General features: G+C 34.9%; 1 protein-coding gene across 1 annotated transcript in view; it reads left to right on the top strand.

The window, feature by feature from the left end:
* Nucleotides 1–24,054, top strand: part of LUZP2 (leucine zipper protein 2) — a 749,802-nt gene that overhangs the window by 316,159 nt on the left and 409,589 nt on the right. The window contains exons 2-4 of the mRNA XM_056802005.1: nt 2,575–2,692; nt 5,017–5,087; nt 10,709–10,790. Coding sequence (XP_056657983.1) covers nt 2,575–2,692; nt 5,017–5,087; nt 10,709–10,790 — 271 coding nt within the window. The remainder of the gene's footprint in view (nt 1–2,574; nt 2,693–5,016; nt 5,088–10,708; nt 10,791–24,054) is intronic.

Genomic DNA, 24,054 nt, shown 5'->3' with positions numbered 1-24,054 from the left:
CAATAGTATTTACCTGTTCATTCTGGGTTCTAGGAATTGACCGCTTCATTGGAGGGATAATATGTTTTAATAAACACATACAAATGAAGTTACAAAAATCCTTATAACTGAGTTCTAATTTGTGTTACAGGCTGCAAGCTGAAAAAGGAAGATTTGATTTGAATTTTTTTTTGTTTTGTCTCATCTCTGATTTCACTTGTCACTCCATTAATCTAGGAGTTATTGAGGGAAGGGACTTTCTTTTATCTCTTTTTGTATCCCGAGCACTTAGCCCTGTGTCTGGCATATTGTAGGTCCTTAATAAATGTTGATTCATCTATTAATATTGATGGTTTGATTTAGGAAGCTCCCACAAAGTAAACCCCTTCTTTGAACAGAGGACTCTATTTGCTACAAAATGTATAGTCTAAACAAATTAACTGGAGCACAGAGAATGTAACTTCCTTGAAGATAGATAGCTTCATTTTTATGTTCATATCTTCAATGCACAGAATAGCTGCAAAGTATTAGATGCTTGTTTAAAAAAAAGTATTAGATGCTGAAACAGCTAGGTGACACCTACTGAAAGAGAGCTGAACCTTTGTTCAAATCCAACACAGGTACTTAGTAGCTGTGTGACCCTGGACAAGTTACTTAATCTTATTTGCCTCAGTTTTCTCATCTGTAACATGATCTGGTGGGGAAAATGGGAAACAACTACTATATTTTTGTCAAGAAAACCCCAAATGGGGTCACAAAGAATCAGGTATGAATGGAAAATGACTGAAAAACAAAAAGAAGATGCTTAATAAGCACTTGTTTCATTATAAAGTTAAATGATTTCCCACACAGCTAGGATGGCAGGGACAACTTGAACCTAATCATATTTATATTATAGGTGTTTGTGTGTGTATGTGTATCTAAATATATATATATACATATATATTTCAAATATAATGATTCAAGGAAATGGGGCAAAAAGTCATGCATAAAGATAGAACAGTTTTAAGAAAATGAGGGAGGAAAGAGAAAACTCCCAATTCTGAACTTTTCTCTTGCTTAGATGTTTCTGCCAGTAAGAATAAGAGGAAACTTGGGAACATTAATAATAGTCTGATTGCCAGCTAATGCACTGTTCAGCAGGGTAAATTACAAGGTCAGATGGAAGTGCTATTTTCCTTTGTAAGAAACTATTCTTATTTTCCACAAAGAAAGAGAGGGAATGAGGTCAGAAGGCTTTAGCATCCTTCTCCATTAAAAAAATATATATGGGAAGGAAAGAATCATCAAAGAAAATCATTCTGGACAGAAGCTACTAGCTAAAAATCCTAAAGATTTTGCACATAGGAAACATAGCATCATTACATTTCTTTTGCCTGGCTCAAAAGCTCCTCAACCTTTTAAACTAATCACACTTCTCAGATTTATTCAAGTATGATTTTTTTCCCCTCTCAGTGAAAGTAATGGATAGGCAAACAATACTCTCTAACTGTGAGACTCTCTAATAGATGAACTGAAGCAATGCATTTGAATGGACAGAGGATCCAAAGAATCAGAGGCTGTCAGAAGGTGCCAAAGATGAAAAAGAATCAGAAAATGGCATACAGATTGTACCTATCACAGCCCATAGGGTAGAGATTTTCTTAGAAAAAAATAATTAAGAAATTTGCCCTGTGATCTGATTGGTGTAGAGAATTATGAGTTAAGGAAATGTCCTCTTGCCAAAGGAATACTATACCTTCTCAGAAACATAGTCTTAGACAGATGCCTAGAGCACAAGTGTCAAATATTCTACCCTTATGGTTTGGCACAACACTCCAGAGTGATGCCTGAACCAGATTAAGATATAAGTAGGAAATATTTAACGAACTAAATAAAATACACTAGAATGCAGATAATGATAACATGGAATTTTCTAAGACAATACAAAGTTCAAAGACATCCTTATATATGGTTTAGTGACACCCCTTCCCCCTACATTTCTATTTGTTTGAATTTTGTTCAAGTATTTCAGTCATGGTTGAATTTCATGACTCCATTTTAGGGACTTTTTTGGCAAAACATACTGGAGTGGTTTTCCATTTCCTTCTCCAGATTATTTTACAGATGAGGAAACTGAGGACTTGAATCTACACTTTCCCATTTTTAGCTCAAGAGCTCTGTTCTCTACCCCCTCACTTACTCGATGAGTGAAAAGTATTACCTTGACTTCAGAGGAATTTTGTTTAAATCCCTATTTTCCCACTTACAACCTGTGTATCATTAGAACGAATTCAGTTAGCTACTTTCAGACTCAGTTTCCTCATCTGCAATATTCTAGGGTCAGAATAAGTGAACTCTAAATTTGCTCTTAGCTTATCAGAAAAGATGCTGTGTTTTTTTTTTAATCTGGGTAATAGAGTATTCTAGGTTGTATCTCAGGTTGGTATATATATATATATTTTGAGAGAATAATCATCTAATACAGATAAAAGTTAAATGCTTCATTGGGGAGTGATCCAAAATGTGTCAGAGCCAAGCCTCTTACTCCAGATCATCCCCAATGCACTGGGGCAGCATTGTGAGAGGACTTCATGCCTGCTCTTTCTGTGTTAGACAGGGCTATGAGGAGCTGGAGAGGCAACTGAAAGAAGTCTTCAAGGAGAGAAGTAATATCCTCAGACAGCTGTCAAAGACTTCCAGAGAACTTGATGGAATTAAAGTAAACCTGCAGGTAAGATTAATATTCATATCCCCAGTGACAACAACCCATTCAGTAAATTAGCTACTATTCATTCTGGTAACAACATAGACAATTTTCATTTTGTTTTTACTTTGCATCCATTCCCAATGTCTAGACTAATGCCTTGCACATAATCTATATTTTTATACATAGTAGGTCATTTAATAAACAATTGTGGAATCAAATATATTTGAATTTTAAACAAGAATTGAAAAAATCCCTATTCTTGACTATAACAAAATGTTACTGATTAGGATGTGAAGTTTGTAAGAAAATACCTACTGAACAGACAGCTTGGGAATTTGCAGTTTTCAAATGGATAGAATGAAAAAAAATTGTGATTTGCAAAACCATCAGTCCCTCACAGTTCCCCAGACAAATTTGACTCTACTGTTTTTCCTATTACAAAATAATGAAAAGCAATAATGAGCAGCAGAGAAAATGACTTACAGGAGTTATCTAAAAGAGAACATTTTAAATTCCCATTGGCCCAGGTCTGAAAATTTTCTGACAAACCCAAATCACCAAATTGGGGGAAGGCTGAACGGAGTAGATTTACTCCTATGAAAACATCATTCACATCTTGAGAGATTTTGAACAAGAATCTTCTTATCAGAAGACTTTGTCTGACATCTACAGGAATATAATGCACTATGCCTACTGGTCTCAGAAGGGGGTATAAAAGAACTTACCTTCCATCCTCTCCCCTACTCTTTATGTCTAATATACTTGTTATATTTTATAAGTGTCAAGAAAAATGAGCTATTATTCCTTCCAGCAGGCCTTTAAGAAAATGTCATAGGGAGATTTGAGTCCTAGATGCTGTACTATAAGATTTTCTTCCAAAAGAATTTGAATGCCTATAACAAAAGTGTTATGATATTTTTTCTTTGGTTCTGTTTGTGTTTTTGGTTTTGATCAAGAACTTTAGGGTAAGAGAAACTAAGATAAATTACTTTATCTCTTTTTACAAATGAGGACACTGTTGTCTTTATTGGATTAAATAATTTACCCAAGAACTGGACTAGATCTCAGGACTTTAGATATTCAATTCAAAATTTGTTGTATTTTTTATTTTCTTCTACTAGACCACTATGTTTTATGAGAGAGGAAGTAAAATTCAACTCCGTGAATATTTATCAGTTATTTCTTAATAGGTATGACTGTACTCAGGATTTTTAAAAAGTGGAAGAATCAGTGATTCTATTTACCAAAAGGTTATATAAACCCCAATCTGTAATTAATACCAAAACTTTAAGTGAATGGAATTCCATATATGAAATTTTGATTGGTTGGGATAGAAATGCATTAAAAGAATTGGAGAGTGGGAATAAGTGTCTAGAACAGAAGATTAGGTTGAGATTGAGGGAAGTTGAAAAGGATAGTGGAAATAATACAAGCAATGGGGGAGAGGAAAAAGGTCCAATGGAGTATGGACACGGGTACTCCAAAATGAAGATTCTGTTCCAAGATTTTAAATAATAAATTTCACTATATCCTCTTGTGGAATAGCTCAATGATTCAGTAGATAGAGTCCTGGGCCTGGAGTAAGGACGACTCTTCTTCCTGAGATCAAATCTGGCCTCAGACATTTACTAGCTGCTTAATACCAGACTAGTCACTCAACCCCAAAAGCCTCCGTTTCTTCGTCTGTAAAATGAACTGAAGCAGGAATTGGCAAACCTTTCCATTATCTTTGCCAAGAAAATGCCAAATGGCATCATAAAGTTAGACCACATTGGAAAGACCAAAGAACATTTCTCTTTAAAAATTACCTAGTCCTCCGGAAATCCTTAGGATGTTATATTCCAGGCTGCACTGAGATAAATTGCGATTTTAGAGAGTCAATATTGTCTTATTCTCTGGTGGCTTTAATGTCAGGACATTTGTGTTCATTCCTTCCCTTCCCTTTCCCTTCTTGAAAGGCAAACAGGATAGAGATGCTTAGGGTTGAGAGTAGAAGTAGCCATCTATATACCAATCAAAGTGTGGTATTTTGTGTTCTATTATATGAAGAAACCTGAAATTTTGTGCAGCACTCTCTTTACATTGTTTAGCTGTTAGATTTGGACATGAGAGTATACAACTCTTTCTCCTTGCCTGTTTAATATATTCCTAAAGCTACCCAGAGATAGCATGACGTCATAAGAATCTTTCCTTAGAATCCCATGCTATTCATGGAAATTTCCTATTCTGTAGGCAGCAAAATTTAATGATCTGTGGAAAAAAGAGATCAAAGGGGAATCTATTCATTATTTCATAGTCAAGTAATGCTGATAAGACCTCCACCCATCTATTTCTTTGTTTTTCCTCAGTCTTTGAAAAATGATGAGGCGTCAGCCAAGAGTGATGTTCAGAAGCTTCTGGAATTAGGCAAAAAGCAAAGGTAAGACTCTTTTACTCTCCTCCCCTCTTTTTGCTTTTGCTTTCTCTTCTTCTTTCATTCATTCTCTCCTGAATAGCCCAACTCTGAAACTGACAATCCATTGCACTATAGCTTTAGTTGGCAAGGTGAGAAGAGGCAGTGACATAGAGAAGCTATCAACAGTGACAGTTGGGGATAGAAGAAGCTGTTTTGTTTCAGCTACACATGAAGTGTTAGCTGATAGATGTCATCCTTCATTCAGCAGCTAGAATTTGGCAAGATTAGCCAGAGATAAGCATTTAGATTGTACGGAGTCTATTAAAGTTATTGAATGTGGTTCAACCCCATCATTTAATACATTTTAAAAGCAATTCCATAGCATTTTAGTTAAAGAGAGCCTGATAAATGGCTACAATAAGAGGTGAACATGACAATGGATTTCTCAAAGCATAGGGCACTTAATCATACCCCAAATTACCCATTGTGAGGAGAACCTGTTGTTACAGGCAAAAATCCCTAGAGTGAACATTCTGTAATAGCTTTGTTGTTTTTTTTTTCCTTCATCATTATGTTGATTAATTCATTAAATTTCTAGCATAAAACATTTTCATCAGGGCTTGGAGAATATGAGATCATATCCCAAATGATCCAAACTAGTGGCATTTGGGACGCTTGATATCAAAGTCATGATGGAGAAAGGAAAATCTGTTGATTCATCTAATCATCTTAACTATGCAACATCAGCCATATCTAGAACAGGGTGAGATTTTGCACCAAGGTGCTAAAAGGGAGAAAGCACCTACAGCTTTTAGAGGTTTTTATTCAAGAGAAAAGAGCTTAATGCCCTTTTTGCAAGAATAAATTGTTAAAATTTTAAAAGCTTTCACTCCTATTTAATCCCTCACAATTGAGCTCTGCCCTGTTCTGGCTTGGCAATGGATTTTGCCCTGTGTCTTTCCATGCCAGTTCCCACTCCAGAATGTGCCTTATTGTTTCTCCCCACACAGGCTGGTGGTGGTGTCCCATTATCCCTGCTTCTGTCAATGATTCTGGATTTATATAAACATCTAATCTGTGCTATACATTGTGCTAGGTGTTAGGGATTAAGAAATTTTTTTGAAATATTTTATTAAATTTGTTTACAATCCAGCTATGGATATCCATTGTTCACATGTACCAGTATATGGTATACATTTATATATATATAGATATGTGTGTGTGTGTATATGTGTGTGTGTGATCAACTAGATGTATATGTGAATACACACACATACACACATATATTTAGATACACACAAAAGTAGTGCAAGATAATTAGAGGAAAATGGCCCTAGAAGTTGGGAGAATCAGGGAAGTTAAAGGGCCAAGGATTTATCTTCACATAAGGGCTAGGAATTTCTGAGATTCCTTAACAAATCCCTACTACTGACTACCAAAAGTATTAAAATTTCTAGTTCTATTTCTGATCATTTGATCAGAATTAACCATAATGCACTTTTCATTTGAACACTTAATTAATATAATTCTTAAACTGGAATTTAAGTGATCCAAATCATAATGGGAATGCATTCATGCATGATAAGACCAATGACAAACCTGGTTTATCTCCAGAAGGATCTAGGATTAGCCAGCTCAATATTTAAAGTCACTTTTGGGTACTACCATAATCAGTTAAAATCTTCTCCCCTTTTATTTAAAAAATGGTACTCCTTGGTCTATAGCCATCCTACTACATTCATTACTAGTGTTACAATGGATAAAAAAAAACTAACTTTGAAGTCAGAAAGGACTACATGTGTTTAAGTCCCACCTCTGAAACATATCTTCTAGGTTATCACTTAGCTTTCTACAACCCCAGGCAATTTTCTGGTAACTCTGGATTATGGAGCAGGTACTTACCTTCATAGATGGAAGTGTGTTTTTTTGTTTTATTTTGTTTTGTTTTTTGAACTAGTCTATCCTGGTGAAAAGCAAATAAACAAAAATTCTGGTTGATAAATTTGCCAAAATGCATTTTAATTTAAGTAGGAGAAACCCAATTCAGTCCAATAATCTGTGCATATACCCATATACCAATAGCCATCACATCCACCAATCCATGACGCCATATAGTGGACACTGCCTCTTCCTCTCCCTATTTAACTATACCTTTCTATCCAATGAGTTCCCCAATTTTCTAGATCAAGCTGGGATTGGAACATTGACTTCAGCAGAAGACTGCTACCGGTATGAGAGACCTAAGTAGCCATGTGCTGATAAATGTTTATCAATCAACTGGAAAAAAAAAACAAACAAAAAACAAATGACACACCTTTCAATTTGATCTATATGATGAATATCTTTCTATCACTTTCTTAAAATAAAGTAAATAAAATAACAAAATAAGAAATAAATCCCTAATTTATAGTGTTGGCAATTTTCAGGGTATAAATTTTCACACTGAAAATTTAACAACTGACTCTTAGGAGTCTTTATGATTGGCTCCATCATATTACTGTCTGGGGGGCACCTTTGGGTATAGGAAATGGGAACTCCATAGGAGTGGAATGGAAACAAGTAGAAATAAAATAATTCAGATCAGCCCCTAACTTCACAATTCATACAAGGGAGACCTTGTTGCCTCTAATTGTATTCGAAACAGGAAGTATAATCTACCTCTGTTACATTTCTTTTATGGATTTTGTACACAACATGTTCCTTGGGCTTATTTGCAAGAACTGTAATGAACAGCAACATGGGAGTTTGATTAGGAAACTATAAAGAGGGCATTTTCTCTATTATTTGAAAACTAACCAAAATAAAGTAAAAAAGCAATAAATGTAACATGTATTAGCATGGATGAGTCTGATGGGAATTTGGTAAATTGTTTATGCTTGTTTTCTCCTCCCAAGTCACTAAGTAACATCTTATCTTGGTGACAATTCAATTATGAGAAAACACCACTTAATGTACCATTTCCCAGGAGATGTAAAAAAATTAAAAAATAATTATTTTTAAAATTGCAAAGCAACACAGTATTTCTAAGTAATAAGTTTGCTATTGATTCCCTAGAAGATTTCATTTATTTCAGCAAAACTAGAATATATTCTTCAGTTAAAAGATCTGGCTTGAAGACTTACTTTATATCTGATTTTTCATAATTCATTTAACTTCTCTCAGACTCGGCTTCCTCATCTGTAAAATGAAAGAGTTGTACTGGAAGGCTTCTGAGACCCCTTTGATTTGGGTCTGTGATTGTAGAAACCACAGACAGAGATGAAATGATTGTGAATTACATACTGATTCTCTAGAATCAGTAATAATATAAATTTTGGTATTCATAGATGAAACTGAAATGGTGAATGAAACTGCTTCATAAATGGCTTTCAGAGTACCAGAAACTGACTGCCATAAAAAACAAAGACAAAAACAAAAACAAGACCTGGTATACAGAGTTTGAAAACCAGAAAATACTCCTTAGGTTTTCCACCAAAAGAATAATAGAATTTCTTTATCATCATCATCATCATCACCACCATATTCATTTCTATAATTTCCATAAAGCTCTTAACTTTCCAACAAAGGGATCTCTTCAGGGCGTTTATTCTATGGATAGCTCAAGTATTGTTTTCATTTTGAAGATGAGTAAACAGAACTGAAGAGTTAAGTGTCTGGTTAGTGGTTGAAACAATTTAGACACTAGTTTTATTTTTGTTTTTTTTCTCATCGAAAGAATGGAAATGATTGTCACCATAAAGTATTTCTGAAACTCATAATTCTTTAGCCCTATGAGATTTGCAATGTACTTTTTTCTACATTGGTGGGAGGCGACTAAACATTTAAATAACACCAACTTTAGGGCAGACACTGTGCTAAGAATTATTTTTTTTACAAATACTTAAAAAGTAGTATTCATGTTCATATGCCCATTTTACAGATGAGAAATTTCAAATCTATATATTGCTACTGATCACATACCTAGTGTCAGGTAGGGGATTTTAAGCTATTTGGTTCCTGGTTTTCATTCTAGTTTTCTTTCTACCACACTTCCACAATAATTTATTTTCTTGTTCATTTTTAATCAATTTCCCAAAATGTAATGAAGACCTTTTGAATGCTGGGCATGGTACAAAGTGGTGGAAATACAAAGATGAAAATAAAACAGTTCCTGCACTCAAACTTCTATTCTGCTGGAGTGAGGGCAAATGTTTAATATTGTTTTAGTTTCATTTTGGAGATAGAGTCCAGCATTCAAGAAGAGTAGTATGTTAGAAGAGTCCCATTCAAAGAGGAATGGCAGCATTCAAAGACCTTGAAGCCCCATGTTTACCATGATGGACACTTCTGGGAATTTGATTCTCTTCTGAGATAATACACCTAAGGCACATAATCAGAGAGCAGGAAACATTTATCTCTAGTAAAGAGTGTGAAGATGAACGGGATGGTGAAATAGGGAGAATAACTCCCTCCAGTCTCCTCAGAGTGTAGTAGGCTGAAGGGAACCATTGAACCTCCTCATACATTTAATGCTTCCTTAACTGTTACTTAAGCCCAATGGGTGTCTGTAACACTAGGAAATCACTTGCTAATTACATTAACTCCCTTTAGTGACTAGAACACAAAAATTGGGTAGTGGAACTGGCACTGGTAGTAATATATACTTTTTCCTCATTCTATTAATTGAGGTTCTTACTTTGACCAAATCCTTTCCATCTCTGAGATTCATTTTTTTTTTTTATTTGTAAAGTGAGAAAATTAGAAAAGCTCTTTCAAGCCATTTTCAGCTAGAAACTTAAAGGTTTCAGCTCTTTTGATGCCCAATGGAACGATGTATGGTTGGGATGAAGTCTAGAAAAATTACTTTCACGAAGGAAGACAATAATGTTTTAACTGTATCCCTTGACAATCGTCTTTCTCATAATGGCATGGGTGATTAAAAAGAAAACTAAGAAAATGTAAATTGTCTAGGAAAAACATAATGAGAAATCATTTATTTTTAAAATGTCATATGTCAGATGGACAAATTTGAGAAGAGGTATTAATAGGCTTTTTTGAGAATCTTTGCATTTCCCTTAGGTGAAGAAGAGTCCAAGTTAAGTGTCATGAATTGTGTATGTCTTCTTTATGTTTGAAAACAATGAGGCTGGTTTTTTCATCATAAACAAAGCCTTTCACTGAAATACTGCACAAAGACTCAGACCTTGGGTGCATTGTGGATAACATGATGATCTTAAGCAAGAAGGTATAGAAGGAAGCTGAGAGTAGGCACATTCACCATTCTTGAGTCACTTTCCATAACCGAGGAGATCCCACCCTGCCATATTTTTAGTGGCATTAGCTTGCTGGTTCGAATTATTGGATTAATTTGATTTGCTACCCATTATGTGGCTCACTGTTGTTTTACACAGTAGGATTCTTTGCTAGACATAATGCCAAGACAATTTCTTTTAAATACAAATTCACTCTTTACATTTGCATCCAGAGACAGAGACCTTTATTAAAGGGAACCTTAGATAGATGCTGACTGCTTCAGTTTGTCCCAATGTGGTTTAAGTTATCTATTTTCTAAACACAAGTGCACAAACAAACAAAACTTCTTTCCTTATGAGCAGAAGGGACTGAAGAAATTGTATTATGTCTTTTTTTTCCTTGTACTAAACTAGGGAAGAAATGAAGTCTCTCCAGGAGGCCTTTCAAAAGCAACTTAATGAGGCAGCTGAGAAAGCAGAGAAGCAGCAGGCTACAGTGAGTGTGCTCTTGTTTTCTCCCTTGTCTTGAGGGCTGGGAAATAGTCATCTTTCCTTCTTTCTGTGGAGTGTTTGTGAACAGGCTACCAAAGAGTCACTCCAGTGTATCCTCCCAGAGAAAGGCACGAGTAAGCCCCAGTGCATTATGAGTGTTGTTGCTACTGCTGCTGCTGCTGCTGCTGCTGCTACTACTACTACTACTACTACTACTACTACTACTACTACTACTACTACTACTGCTGCTGCTGCTGCTGCTGCTGCTGCTGCTGCTGCTGCTGCTGCTGCTGCTGCTGCTGCTGCTACTGCTGCTACCACCCACCACCAGCAGTCCTATTACCACTACTAATTCCCCTACTCCTATCCCTACTACTACCAATATTATTACTATTACCAGTACCATTGTTACTACTACTTCAATGGCTTCAATGACTACTACAATTACTACTGAGCTAACAATTAAACTGAGGCATTTCTTCAATGGAAATGTGGACGGAGTAAGACTTTAAAACCCTTCAAGTTTTCCTTCAAATGTCATCTCCTACATTCTTTCCTGATCCCCTTAGCCATTAATTATATTATATCAATTTTAAATTAAATTAATTCTATTAATGCTAATTTGCTCCTCTCCAATTTATTATATTATTATACATTGACATTTTATGTCTTTTCTAGGAAAAGTTAGATCCTTGAGGGAAAGAACATTTTTTCTTTTTTGGCTTTGTATCCTCTCTACATGGTAGTGTATTTTGTAGAAAAACTAAAACATTTCTTAGATTGCATTAGATTCTAAAGATATTATTAACATTGTAATTACATATATACATATATGTGCATATATACATATATGGAGATATAAATATATGTATGTGTATATATACTGTAAAAATGAAAATTCATGTCAATAATAAAAATGTCATATTTTAGTATATTTATTAATGATCATTAGAAATCAAGGAATAAAGAGGATCTATAATAAAAACCACATGCCCATGGCTGATTAGCCATTTCAAAATCCTCTAGCTTAGCTTACCACCACCAACATGTTGGCTGCAAGCCCAAGAAAGAGGCCCAAGAGGACTGCCCACTTGCTAATATCCTCTGTCTACAGGAAGTATGTAATGACAGGAAGTCAGTGGGCTCCTGGGAAATGTAGTTCTTTTTAGGGTAACAGATTTTCAATTATACAATACATATATATCTCATTCATGATGCTGACTTTTAAGTTTGTGCCTTTGGAAATAATATATTGATTCTAGCTTAAAAGGTGTTTCTAAAAATAATTTCATGTTCTTTTGGGCGGGTCACAGTCATTTCCCATTATGTTCTCTAATCTCCACTGTGTCCCACCTTGTTACAAAGAAAATCACGGGCAAAACAAGCAAATGAAATCATTCAATTTGAAGACATGAGCAATCATTTTTTAGGCCAGTTTCTCACTTATGCCCTAAGGTGAAGAGTTTCATTAGCTCTTCTATTGGAAAAGGTTATTAAATCTATCTGAATTTGGATGTTTTGTAGCATTTTACTTTGCATAGTCTTATACATTAGACACATTATTCTTATGCTTCTGCTTTCTTTGTTCTGCATCAGTTACATAAGCCTTCACATATTTGTCTGATTTCCTCATAACTGTAATATCTTAGAGATCATTTATAGTCTATTACCTTCAATGGACAGCTAGGTGGGTAAGTGGATAGAGCATCATGCTGAAGCTGAGAGGACCAGAATTCAAATTTGATCTGAAAAACGTTCCACCTCTGTGCCTCTGCATGATACTTAACCCCAACTGCCTAGCCTTTACCTGGCTTGCAGTGAATTTTTATTAATTCTTAGTATAGATTCTAAGACATGAGGAGAAGGTTTTTTTTTTAAGAAATAGTCTATTGCTTTCAAATATTATCATTTATTCAAACATTCTCTAGTTGATAAGGACTCATTTTGATTCTATTAATTAGTTACTATTACAAAAGTTCTGTAAAGCTATTATTGCTCTAAGAATATAATTGTCCTTTTGGGGAGAAACCTGAGATTGAAGTTAGTATCTCAGTACCTAAAGTTTAATTGCTTTTAGTGGCATCATTTTTTAAAGCTAATACCTATGATTCCACTGGTGTGAGAAATTCTTGGGTGAACATTGTTTTTAACAGTGCTGATTGGCAATACCTATTAAACCTTTAGTCTTCAAAGACTTCCTGTTTCACTATGAGTTTCAGTGACTCACTATATGGCCAGAGTATGTGACAATGGCAAGATTTGAGGCCCCATCTTTATGTCCCCAAGGATAATCCTCTAATGGCCACACTGATTCAGCTATAATTTACATGTGCTAAAATCAGCAAGAGGACATGGTAAGGCTAGACCAGAGGATCCCAATCTTGAGTCACTTTTACTCCTTTATTGGTGAAGGTTCAGTATTAGAACATATATATAAAAAGCAACCTAACCTTTGATTTCTCAACCATCCAATGAATGGAGATCACCATAGTCCTCTCTGAGAGTTGGTTTGGGTTAGGGCATTCCTCCCTTTCATGCCCGCATCTCGGGTTTGAAGACTATTGCTTCCCAAACAATTACATGGGATGGATCTGAGATCTATGATCTTTAAACATTTTTCTGTGACTCTATTTAAGCATGGGCTCCATAACTTCCCAAGTTTCACAGAATTTTATAGTTTGACATCAAGGCAAAATGCTTCACAAATGCCAAACTTTTTCTAGGTATGTAGAGAATTCCATTAACTTTGAGTGCCCTCTCAGAAAAATGAATCTGAGAATCATGCAAAAGATAATGGAGAGGATCATGGTGACTGAGCAAGCAGGCTATATAATATCTTATAAATGAGAGATTGTGATGGAGATCTGGAGAAGTGCTATAAAAACTCTTCTCAAAAAAGGAAAGGTAGGAGGGAAAATGACAAGGAAGTCACATAGAAAGAGGCAGGTCCTGATGGCTAGGGCTCATATGTCATTGGTATTTACAGAATATAAAGAAAATGCCCGGAAGGCTACCTCCTCCCTCAGAACATTGGAATATTTGTCATGGGATACTGGGTTTGTTAAAACTTTAATTCATTTCAACCATTACACAGACTTTCCCCCAAAATTATCAGGGAAGGATTCAAGCAGATAGAACTCAGGACTGTGATTTCTTTCTGTCTGTCTGCGTCTGTCTGTCTGTCTCTCTCTCTCTCTCTCTCTCTCTCTCTCTCTATCTATCTATCTATTTATCTATCTATCTATCTGTCTATCTGTCTGTCTGTCTATTTATCTGTCTCTCTGACTGTCTATCTATTCATCCATCCATCTACCCATTCATCCATCCATCTATCTATCTATCTATCATCTATCTATTTGTCCATCTCTGCATTTACTCAAATATTTAGGGTATATAAAAATAAGGAAGATATAGTTTGCAAAAGCAAAGGGAGAAAAGGTGGGATCAAACTTCAATATGCCTTGCCACATCTAATGATTCATCCCTTAGTTCTACATAATTTATGAGGGAAGCATAATGCTCTAATATGCCATATCTTCATATATTTTTCTTTTTCCAACTAATTTCTAGAGAAAGTTAGAGCAAAGTTGTCTGTTCTCCTCTGGGTCTGGCAGCTGCTTATGGAGAGGCAGCCTGCTGACCTAGTTGAGCTCATCAAATGAGGGACATTGTAGAAACCTGCAAGGGGACATTCTTGAGATTCAGGCTTCCAACAGAGTTGCCTCCTGGGACCCTGGGAAAGAGAATGGTTTCTGAGAAGAGAAGGAGGAGGACAATCACACCAGCTTTCTCAGTATCCTCTCTCTTTAATATCATTCCATCTGTACCTCATATAGCTAGTTTTTCACAATTATATCTTCATTTTTTTATCCTTAAATGACAAGCCTTTAAGTCTTCAATTGGAATTTCATATTTACTTGAAAATACTTCTCTTGCCAGTAAGTAGGACAACTAAAAGAGTAGAGTATTTGAAATCAGACTACTCAGATCCAAGTCCAAGCTCTACTCTTTACTAATGTTATGGACACTGAAAAGTACTTAATTTTTAAATGAAATACGGGACAGAGCATTAGACTTGCATCCAGGAAGACCTGAATTCAAATCTTGTATCATGCTCTTCTTAGCTCTGTCACCCTGGACAAGTCATTAATCTTTCTGGGAGTCAATTTTCTCTTTCCTAAAGGGAAGGGATTTGACTTGATTACCTCTAAGTTCCTTTCCAGCTCCAAAACTATGTTTCTCTGAACCAGAGTTTGCAAATTTATAAAACAGGGATCAAAAATATCTGAAGAAAGTTCCATGGGATTGTGTAAGTTGCCAATGAAAAATTTTAAACAAATTTGTGTTTTTAAGTACTAAGATAAATACTCATAAGGTTTTTTAGATTATTTTCAATTAATACCATGGTATGGATTAACAGTGATATGCTAGAGCAAGTATATGTTTGAAACAGAAAAAGACTAGGGTGAAGAAATGGCCTCAGTGACAAATTTTCTCAATCTCACATTTTCCCCCCAGTTTCACCCCTATACTCACAACTGTTCTGGCTGTATATAGCCTTGAATATAAAGTTCCATAAGAAAGAGTTTTCCAGGTACCATTGGATTTTCCATTTCCATTCACTGTCCTAAAGAGTTGATTTTAAGGATTTAGAGTTCTGCTTTCATTTCCTTGGGAGAGATAGAAATCTTGTGCTCTTATGGGGAAAATTAGCTTTTTTGTTCATCTCTAGAGATGTCTGGGCTAAACACAGCCTTCTTGTAGCTCCCTTATGACTAATAACAAATTGGATATTTGGATGTTTCTTTTTTAATTGGTTTTCATTTCCAAGAATACAGGCAGGCTGGCAATGTTGGGTTATCATTTAAAGTCATCAATTACTGGAGGCATAATGAAGTCTTAGGGGGAATTTTTTTTTAAAGCAAGTCAAATGTGAATATGTCATACAGCAGTATGATATCACAAAAAGGGAAGTGTAAAGAAGGAGAAAATTACATGTAACATGAATTTCAATTCACATTTCAATTATTCATAATAACTCTATCTCAGGAATGTCAGATTTATATAAAGGGAGAGACCAAGAAAAGATAGAAGATATGACTTGATGATCAGGGGCTGAAACCAGCCAGTTGTTCTGTCTCCTTCTGAGAATCTATTCCATTATTTCTTTTCCTAGTAGCATTTGTTCCTGCCAGTTCTAAATTTTCATCCATCCTTTGCTTAAGAAATGAACATCCTGTAGGACTTTATACATGCTTTACTTTTTTGATAGCAGCTCTTCACCAAAATATTGTATCATCTATGAGTTGGTAAGATAATTGAATATATTTTTTTGCTTTAATTTTGTTCATGCCTCTTGGAAAAACAACAATAACAAAAATACTGGGAATGTATGAGTCACAGGAACTGACATGGAAAACTGATTTTGCCACTGTGTATTTTGTGTTACCTCAGATTAGTCAGTTAACCTGTGAGGATCTTTCTTTTCATGTCTATATATTTAGATAATAAAAATAATTGTCCCTTGCAGGTCTAAGTTGATGATCCTATACTATCTACATATTGACATAAATTTGAGGAGGGAAGGCATTTTAATTGAAACCATTTTAATGATTTTCTTTTCCAGTGTTTTAGTTATTATTTATTTTTTATGAAGGGCTAGCCTAATAAGCATTGAGGTGTAATCTGATCCTTAATTTCCAATACAATCTACACAGAAGACTTTCCTAATTGAGCTATTTGTGTACACATAGAGCATTAAAAGCATACCCAGCATGGTTGGACTATTCCTGTAGAAATGAGCATAATAATGCAATCACGTCCTACATTATTCCATATTAGTTGATTGGCAAATTATCCCTGGAATTAGATATGTAGTAAACAAAATGCACCTGCAGATAAAGTGATGATTGCCCACATTAACCCATTTTAATATCTCTGAATATAAAACACTTAAGGAAATAAAATTATATTTCAAAAAGTCTAGTTTGAACCTCTAGGATAAGGCTAGGTTTGATCCTAAAAGAACTCTAATTGTAAAGAGTAAATATCATTCTTTATCTCACTAGAAAACTGAGCAAAAGAAAGTTAAGTTTCACAAGTAAAATCTATTATAGAAGCTACTCTGTGTGTATTTTTTAAGAAGGACAGATTGTATGTTTCATTTGTCTTCATCATTGTAGTCTTAGAACCTTCAGAAGTAATCACATCTCACTGAACACCCAGAATGTACTATGAAGGAAAGAGCATTCAATGAGAGGTGTGCTCAGTCTTGGTTCAGTTTCAGTTCCCACGTGTATAAAATTAATGAGTTGGAGTAACTGTCTCTTTCAATTCTAAAGCAACGATCCTATTAAGAGAGTAGGATATCCTCTCCCACCCTTGTAAGGTAGAAGATCCTAGGCAAGTCTTATCAAATTCCTGAGCTCCAGTCTCCTCTTCAATCCTCTAGGGATAATCATATTTGGCCTCATGGAGCTTGTCTAGATGTGTGTGGATGTGAGTCATAGTCACTGTATGATGCTTAGAATTATGCAAGAGTAGAGAACAGTGGACAAATATTGTGAGTTTCAAAGAAATTGTACATTCAGATAGGATAGTGTAATGGATGGATATCTGATCTTAAAACCATGGAGGCTATTTTTCACCCTGAAATAGAATGTGACCATAGACAAGTCACAATTCCTCCTTGTCTTAAGCAAATTTCTTTTTTTTTTAATTTCTTAAAATTATTTATTTATTTAGCATTTTTTCCATAGTTACATGATTCATGCTCCTTCACATTCTTCCCCCACCCCACAGTCAATAAGCAATTCAACTGGGTTTTACATGCATCATCAATCAAGACCTCTCTGTGTTATTTTTAAACCCTCACCAATGCTATGTATTGGTTCTAAGGCAGAAGAGTGGTAAGGGCTAGGCAATGGGGGTTAAGTGACTTGACCAGGATTACATAGCTAAGAAGTATCTGAGGTCACATTTGAACCCAGGACCTCCCATCTATGGGCTTAGGTAAATTTCTAAAACTCTAAATTGAAGAGAATAGACTGGCATGCACTGCTAGAAGGGCCCAGTTAGGACCCGATGAATATCAAGCCAATCTAACCATTTACAAGTCTACACTGTGCAGCTGAGCTATTCTGTATTCTGTCTCATCAGTTTAGTTGATGAAGTTAAAACCTTCTTCTTTAGGGCAAGTTATATATACTGAGTATAATTATCATGCTCTCTGGTATATAATTGTCCATAGAAGTGCCAAGCAAATAAATTATTTATACTCCAAAACATTTATAGATCTTCTGAGTGCCCAGTTTTACTTCCCACCAAACCTCACTAGTGAAAATAACATGGATGGAGCAGTTAGTGAGCTAGGATGAGACCTAGAATTGAGAGCCTACTCAACATGGTGGCTAATGTTGCATTTAAGGGGAAGCTAGGTAGCATGGTGGATTTCTATCCACCAGATCTGGAGTCAGGAAGACCTGGGTTCAAAAGTAGTCTTAGAAACTTCTTAGCTGTTTGTGATCTTAGACAAGTCACTTAATCCTGTTTGCCAAGCCTTTGTCCATCTTAGAGTTGTTACTAGGACAGAGGATAAGAGTTTTTAAATGAATGATTGAATGAAGTGGCACTAGATTCTGAAAGAACTAAGTATGAATTCTGCTTCTGACAATTGCTAGCTACTTAAACATGAGCACCTTATCTTTTTTAGTCTCAGTTTCCCCATTTGTAAAATGATCATAATATCTTTAGTGCTACACTGATGGACTTGTCTTAATGATCCCATTAAAGACCATATGTAATGCAATGGGCAAATTTAAGAATGCTTCATAAATATCAAGTATATATATATATATATATATATATATATATATATATATATATATATATAGAGAGAGAGAGAGAGAGAGAGAGAGGAAAGTTCACTAGTGTCCATAGTCATCTATGACTTCTGATATTCCTATGCTTTCCTTCATTGCCCAAGGGAACAGTGACTTTCTAAATATCCCAATCAGTTACTGTTTATAAAAAAATAATGAATATATACATATGCATATATGTATACATTTCTTTTAAAGAGTCATTAATGAGATATATTCCAGAACTACAATTTTTAAAAAACATGGTACAACTGCTCTCTTATATTCATATAACAAGAGATATTCTAACTAGAGCTTATGATTTCATCCCTGATGGATTTATTAAAACTCTGCTGAAATAGACCTCAGAATTGATCTGGACTAGGTCTCTGATCACTGTATCTTTTCTACAAAGTGGGAGAAGAGATGCTTATTGTCTGCAAGAGGCAATACATTTTTTATGGAAGTCCCCCAAGGCATTGAGTTGAGTCTATAGTAAAATGTACTTTTAAAAGTAAAGTCAATTTGAGTTTCAATATCACACAAAGTGAAAAGGGACACTTAAAAACAGATAAACTAATTTTAAAAGCAATAAATTGCCTTTGGTCTAATTTTATTTAAAAATACTCTTTTTCTGAGATTTGCATATTTTTATTTTTTTTCACCTGAGGCAAATTAGCAGTTCCATAGTTTGTGAAAGCAGAACTCCTAATGGAGAACCTTGATAGCTTGCTAAAGGAGGACTGAGCGCTCAGGTATGGCACAGTAATTAAAGATATTAATGTGGATTTGATGCATTTCACTACCCTGGTTAATTTTTATGGCTTAACTTGCCCTAAGTGAGACATAATCAGTGTAAAAGTAAAAAACAGCTGCAAGCTTTGATTCCGCACCAAGGATTTTGTGCCAGCGGGCTCATCCATCCTTTATATCAGGTAAATAACGAAATGTCACCTGCCTCTTAGAATTAGGTATGAGCTTCTGCTAGGGGCAGCAGCTATTTCAATGGGCAGAATCCAATCCAGTAATTTCAAGGTCACAGATGGTGGGAGGTATTGGCATTGACTTCGATATGGTTGGCTTAATCATTGTCATCATATTACGAAAGAAATAGCACATTCTATTCTTTGTGCCTTCTCTTTATAGCTCAGGTACCACTGTCCTTGTGTGACATTGAAAAGCTTCTAGTCTTCCGTTCTAATTTATTTTCATTATAATTTAATTATAGCTGTTGTTAATTATGAACAACAGATATTGAACAGCAGAGGGATTTAAGCATGTGAGCAAAACCATTTAAGCGTCATTGGCTAAGCAGGTGTGTTCTGATATGCAAGGAAGCCCTTCATTCCTTTGTGTCTTTTAGTAAGGGAAATTCTGGAGCAAATTCATAGAAAACACAGTTTAGCTCAAAATGGAGAGCAATTTGTTCAGAATTAGCACTACTTCAGAGAGAATGGCCCTTAGGCATAGGCTATTGAGACCTGAGAGGTCACATTTGATTTTGTTTTAGCCTGTCTGGGACTCACCTAAATACTAAGCTATCTCTAAACTATCCTTCTGGCATCTCCTTCAACCAGGATTTAGTCAGCCACACCTAGAGTGATGGGTCTAGTTGGTTAATGTTCCACTTAGGTTATCCAGTCGGAGTACAAATGTGGATCTTCCTAGCTGTCTCTAACCCAGGGCATCCATATTCTGATCTCCTACTTAGTCTTTCTGTGCTGTCCCCCACCTTCCCATCTGCTCATTCTGCCTTCCCTATGTATATTGTCTTCCTTTCTTAAGTTAAGTTGCTTAAAGGAATTTGCTTGTTATTATTATGATTAAATCCCCAGTATTTAGTAGATGCTTATATATTTTTTCCTACTAATTCAGCTGTCCAAACATGGATTGATCAGCATTGAGATTTGGCAAGATTTATTTGAGGGATGGGGATTGGGTCTTCCACTGTTGGCTGTTTACTCAGAGAGGTCATCAGAATTTGTATATGCAGAATTGTGCATAATAGGCTGAAATCGCAAAGAGGTACATTTAGGTTTGATAGAGGGAAACTTTTCTTGACACTTAGAGCTATACTAAAGTAGCACACAATACTTTGGAAGATAGTGGATTTCTCTAACTGAAGGACTTCAAGTAAAAACTGTATGACCACTTACTCTTCCAAGAGAGGAGCATCATATGTAGATACCATTTGTACTCAGTGGCTTCTGTGGCCACTTCCAAATTCAGAAACTCATCCAGTGGCTTAGACTTGGTGTCCACTGAAGCCCCTTTCATAGTTGAAACCCTGTGATTCTGAAAGCAGATTGGTGGAGTCATGTAAGATCTGGGTCAGTATCCCATCTCATATTCCAATGGTAATTTTCTAGAGCAGTCAAAGCATCTGCATCAAAAATCTTATCTCTGCATCATTTAATATAGGTGTATAGTTACTTAAAACCCCTCTGAAGCTTTATTTGTGAAGTGGATTGGATTAGATTATGTCTAAATTTCCAATTAGCTCTAAATTTGTATTCCAAGTCTCCTGAGTGTGACTATATGAACAAGTCAATGAAATTTTTTAATCTAATCTTCTTCATCTATAGAATAAAGTTGATAAATATGTGCATTGCCTTCTCCAGAGGGTTTAGAGTATTTAAAATGGAAAATAAATGAGATTATATATGTGAGGCACTTCATAAATCTGCCATGTAAATTTATGCTTTGTGTATGTGGTCCAAAACAGCTATTATTTTTATTTTGAAACAGTTGTCATAGGAAAATAAGTCAAGGTAGTAATTGTGGTATCAACATGAAGTCCAGAAGATGGTGATTATTAGAACTGTGTAGTTCTGAACAGTAGTAGTGTTAAAGTTGATCAACTATATATACACAAAGTCAAGCACCAATACATTGATTGAGCCCCTGTGATTTGAGGAATACCGGGGTGCCCAAGAAAAGATAAGTCAGTCAAAATAAGAAATATGGTTCTTGCCTTAGAGAAATAGGAAGATAAGAGAAAGAGAGAGAGAGACAGATAGAGAAAAGAGAGAGAGAAAGACAGACAGAGACTGAGAGACTGAGAGACAGAGAGAGGGGACAAAAGAAGAAAGGAGAGGGAGGGAAAGAGAGAAAAGGAAGGAAAGTGGGAGGCACAACTTGAGTTGACCTCTAATAAAATGCTTCATGGCTGAGTAGTTCTGAGAATACCTTTTATCTTAATTTGGTGTTACTTAATTGGTATGAATGATGTTCTTGGTGATATAATCCAAAGTTCTAAATCTTTCTCAATACTTCTACCTTAAAATTTATGTTTTAACCTATAGTCACCACTAGAAAGATTCTTAGAATATTATTTCTTCATTGCCTATAGCTTTAACTAAAAATAACAAAGGAGAGTTGTAGAAGATTTCCAGAAAGAAGGCTGAGTAAGAGGTTGCATCTGATAACAGCTCCATTTTACCCCATCTAAACTATAAATTTGACAAATGAAATAATAAAGCAAGAAGCCAGAGAGGAGAAAGGAAAAAATGATAAGAAGTTAAATTGTCATTTTTATATGAAAAGAGTTTTAGAAAATAAATAGAAGGGAAAAAATAAAATTATCAAAAAAATAATGATGGCTATTTAAAGACAACAACAAGAACATAAACAGAATAAATCAAGATAAAAAATGTAAAATACCAACATTAACAAAACAGGAACTAAGTCATTTAAGTCACTTAATCTCATTAGGATAAATTGATCAATCCATAAAAGAACTCTCAAAGAGGGGGAGTGGGACAAATTTCAGGAAGATTTATCAGTATAGTTCATTGAGGGTAAATATTTACCTACTGAGCCTATAAAATTATATGCACAGTTCACTTTTTATTTTAATCTGTATAGTTAAAATTTTCTATCACTTTCATAATTCTACACAATAAACCACAAAATTATCAAAAATTTGCTTATATACAAGGATAAAAGTTATAAAATTGAAAAATGTAATTTACTCTCATGAGCTAATTTGATCTGTCTCCAGCATAGACATGATTTTATCCAATATTAAGGAAAAAAACAAACTTTATACTTCACATTTATTTCAAAATTTGGGAAAATACTCATATGTATATATATACACACACATCATATATATATATATATATATACATACATATATATCCTTCCTTCCTTCCTTCCTTCCTTCCTTCCTTCCTTCCTTCCTTCCTTCCTTCCTTCCTTCCTTCCTTCCTTCCTTCCTTCCTTCCTTCCTTCCTTCCTTCCTTCCTTCCTTCCCTCCTTCCTTCCTTCCTTCCCTCCTTCCTTCCTTCCTTCCCTCCTTCCTTCCTTCCTTCTTTGCTTTTCTGTGAATGTAGTCAGCTCTTAAAGATTAGATGTAATAGTCATTTTCATCAATGGATGGAATTTCCACATCAAGAGTTTTCAAAAATCACAGTTTAGAGCAACACACATACACATGCCTATACACACTCACTCACAAATATCCTAACAACTTATTAATTATTTTAATAATAAATGAAATCAAGGAATAAAAATAAGAACAAATAAGAATGGATTACATATATTTGCATGCACATGTATAAAGACATATATATATATACATTCTTAATTTGTCATTTTTCTATTGTTTCAGTCATGTCTGATTCTGTAATCATTTGGAATTTTCTTGGCAAAGATACCAGAATGAATTTGGTTTTGGCATTATTTCATTCCCAGGTTACTAATAAGTCATTGAGAAATTTATAATGTCCTAGGTGGTGTGTGTGTATGTATAGGTCTTAACTATTACCTCACAAGTTCTATGCATTATTTGACTTTAATTACTGCATAAAATGGGATTATTTAATCCAAGGTATACCCGATTCACATGATGTTCTTAGCACTTTAATAGATATTTTCTCTATAGCTTTTTCTGTGTCTCATTATTTTGATAAACTACATGTTCAGTTATTATGCATTATATCTTTACCACATGAGAACTTAAGCAATGTTTGAAAAAAAAGATGTTTTGTGTATAAGATTTTATCTTGCTTTTTTAGTTGAGATGCCCTGAACTGAACTTCCAAACTTCTTTTGAATGGTTAAAGTAGAATAAGTTCAGTTATATTTTCATGTTTTCCCCTTTCTTTCCTTTTTGAATCCTTACTCTCATGACTGAATGGGTTCATAACTAATTGCTCAATAAAGGAGGAAGAATTAATAAATAACAAAGAACCAAAAATAAATATGATTAGTTTTTATGATGCAAATCTGTGTTTAATCTTACTTTATAGTGTTTTTTTTTTTTACTTTTTAAGGAGTTTTCCTATCTATTGTTTCATTTGATCTTCATCAGAATGCTATTACAATGATGGAGCACTAGTTGACCTAGAGGCAGAAATAAATTTATTGACAACCAAGTAGCACAAAGAAATAGTGACTGAGCTA

This window comes from Monodelphis domestica, chromosome 6, assembly GCF_027887165.1.
Source record: "Monodelphis domestica isolate mMonDom1 chromosome 6, mMonDom1.pri, whole genome shotgun sequence".
NCBI lineage: Eukaryota > Metazoa > Chordata > Mammalia > Didelphimorphia > Didelphidae > Monodelphis > Monodelphis domestica.
Note: the sequence above shows the minus strand (reverse complement) of the source record. Positions and strands in the feature narration are given on the sequence as shown.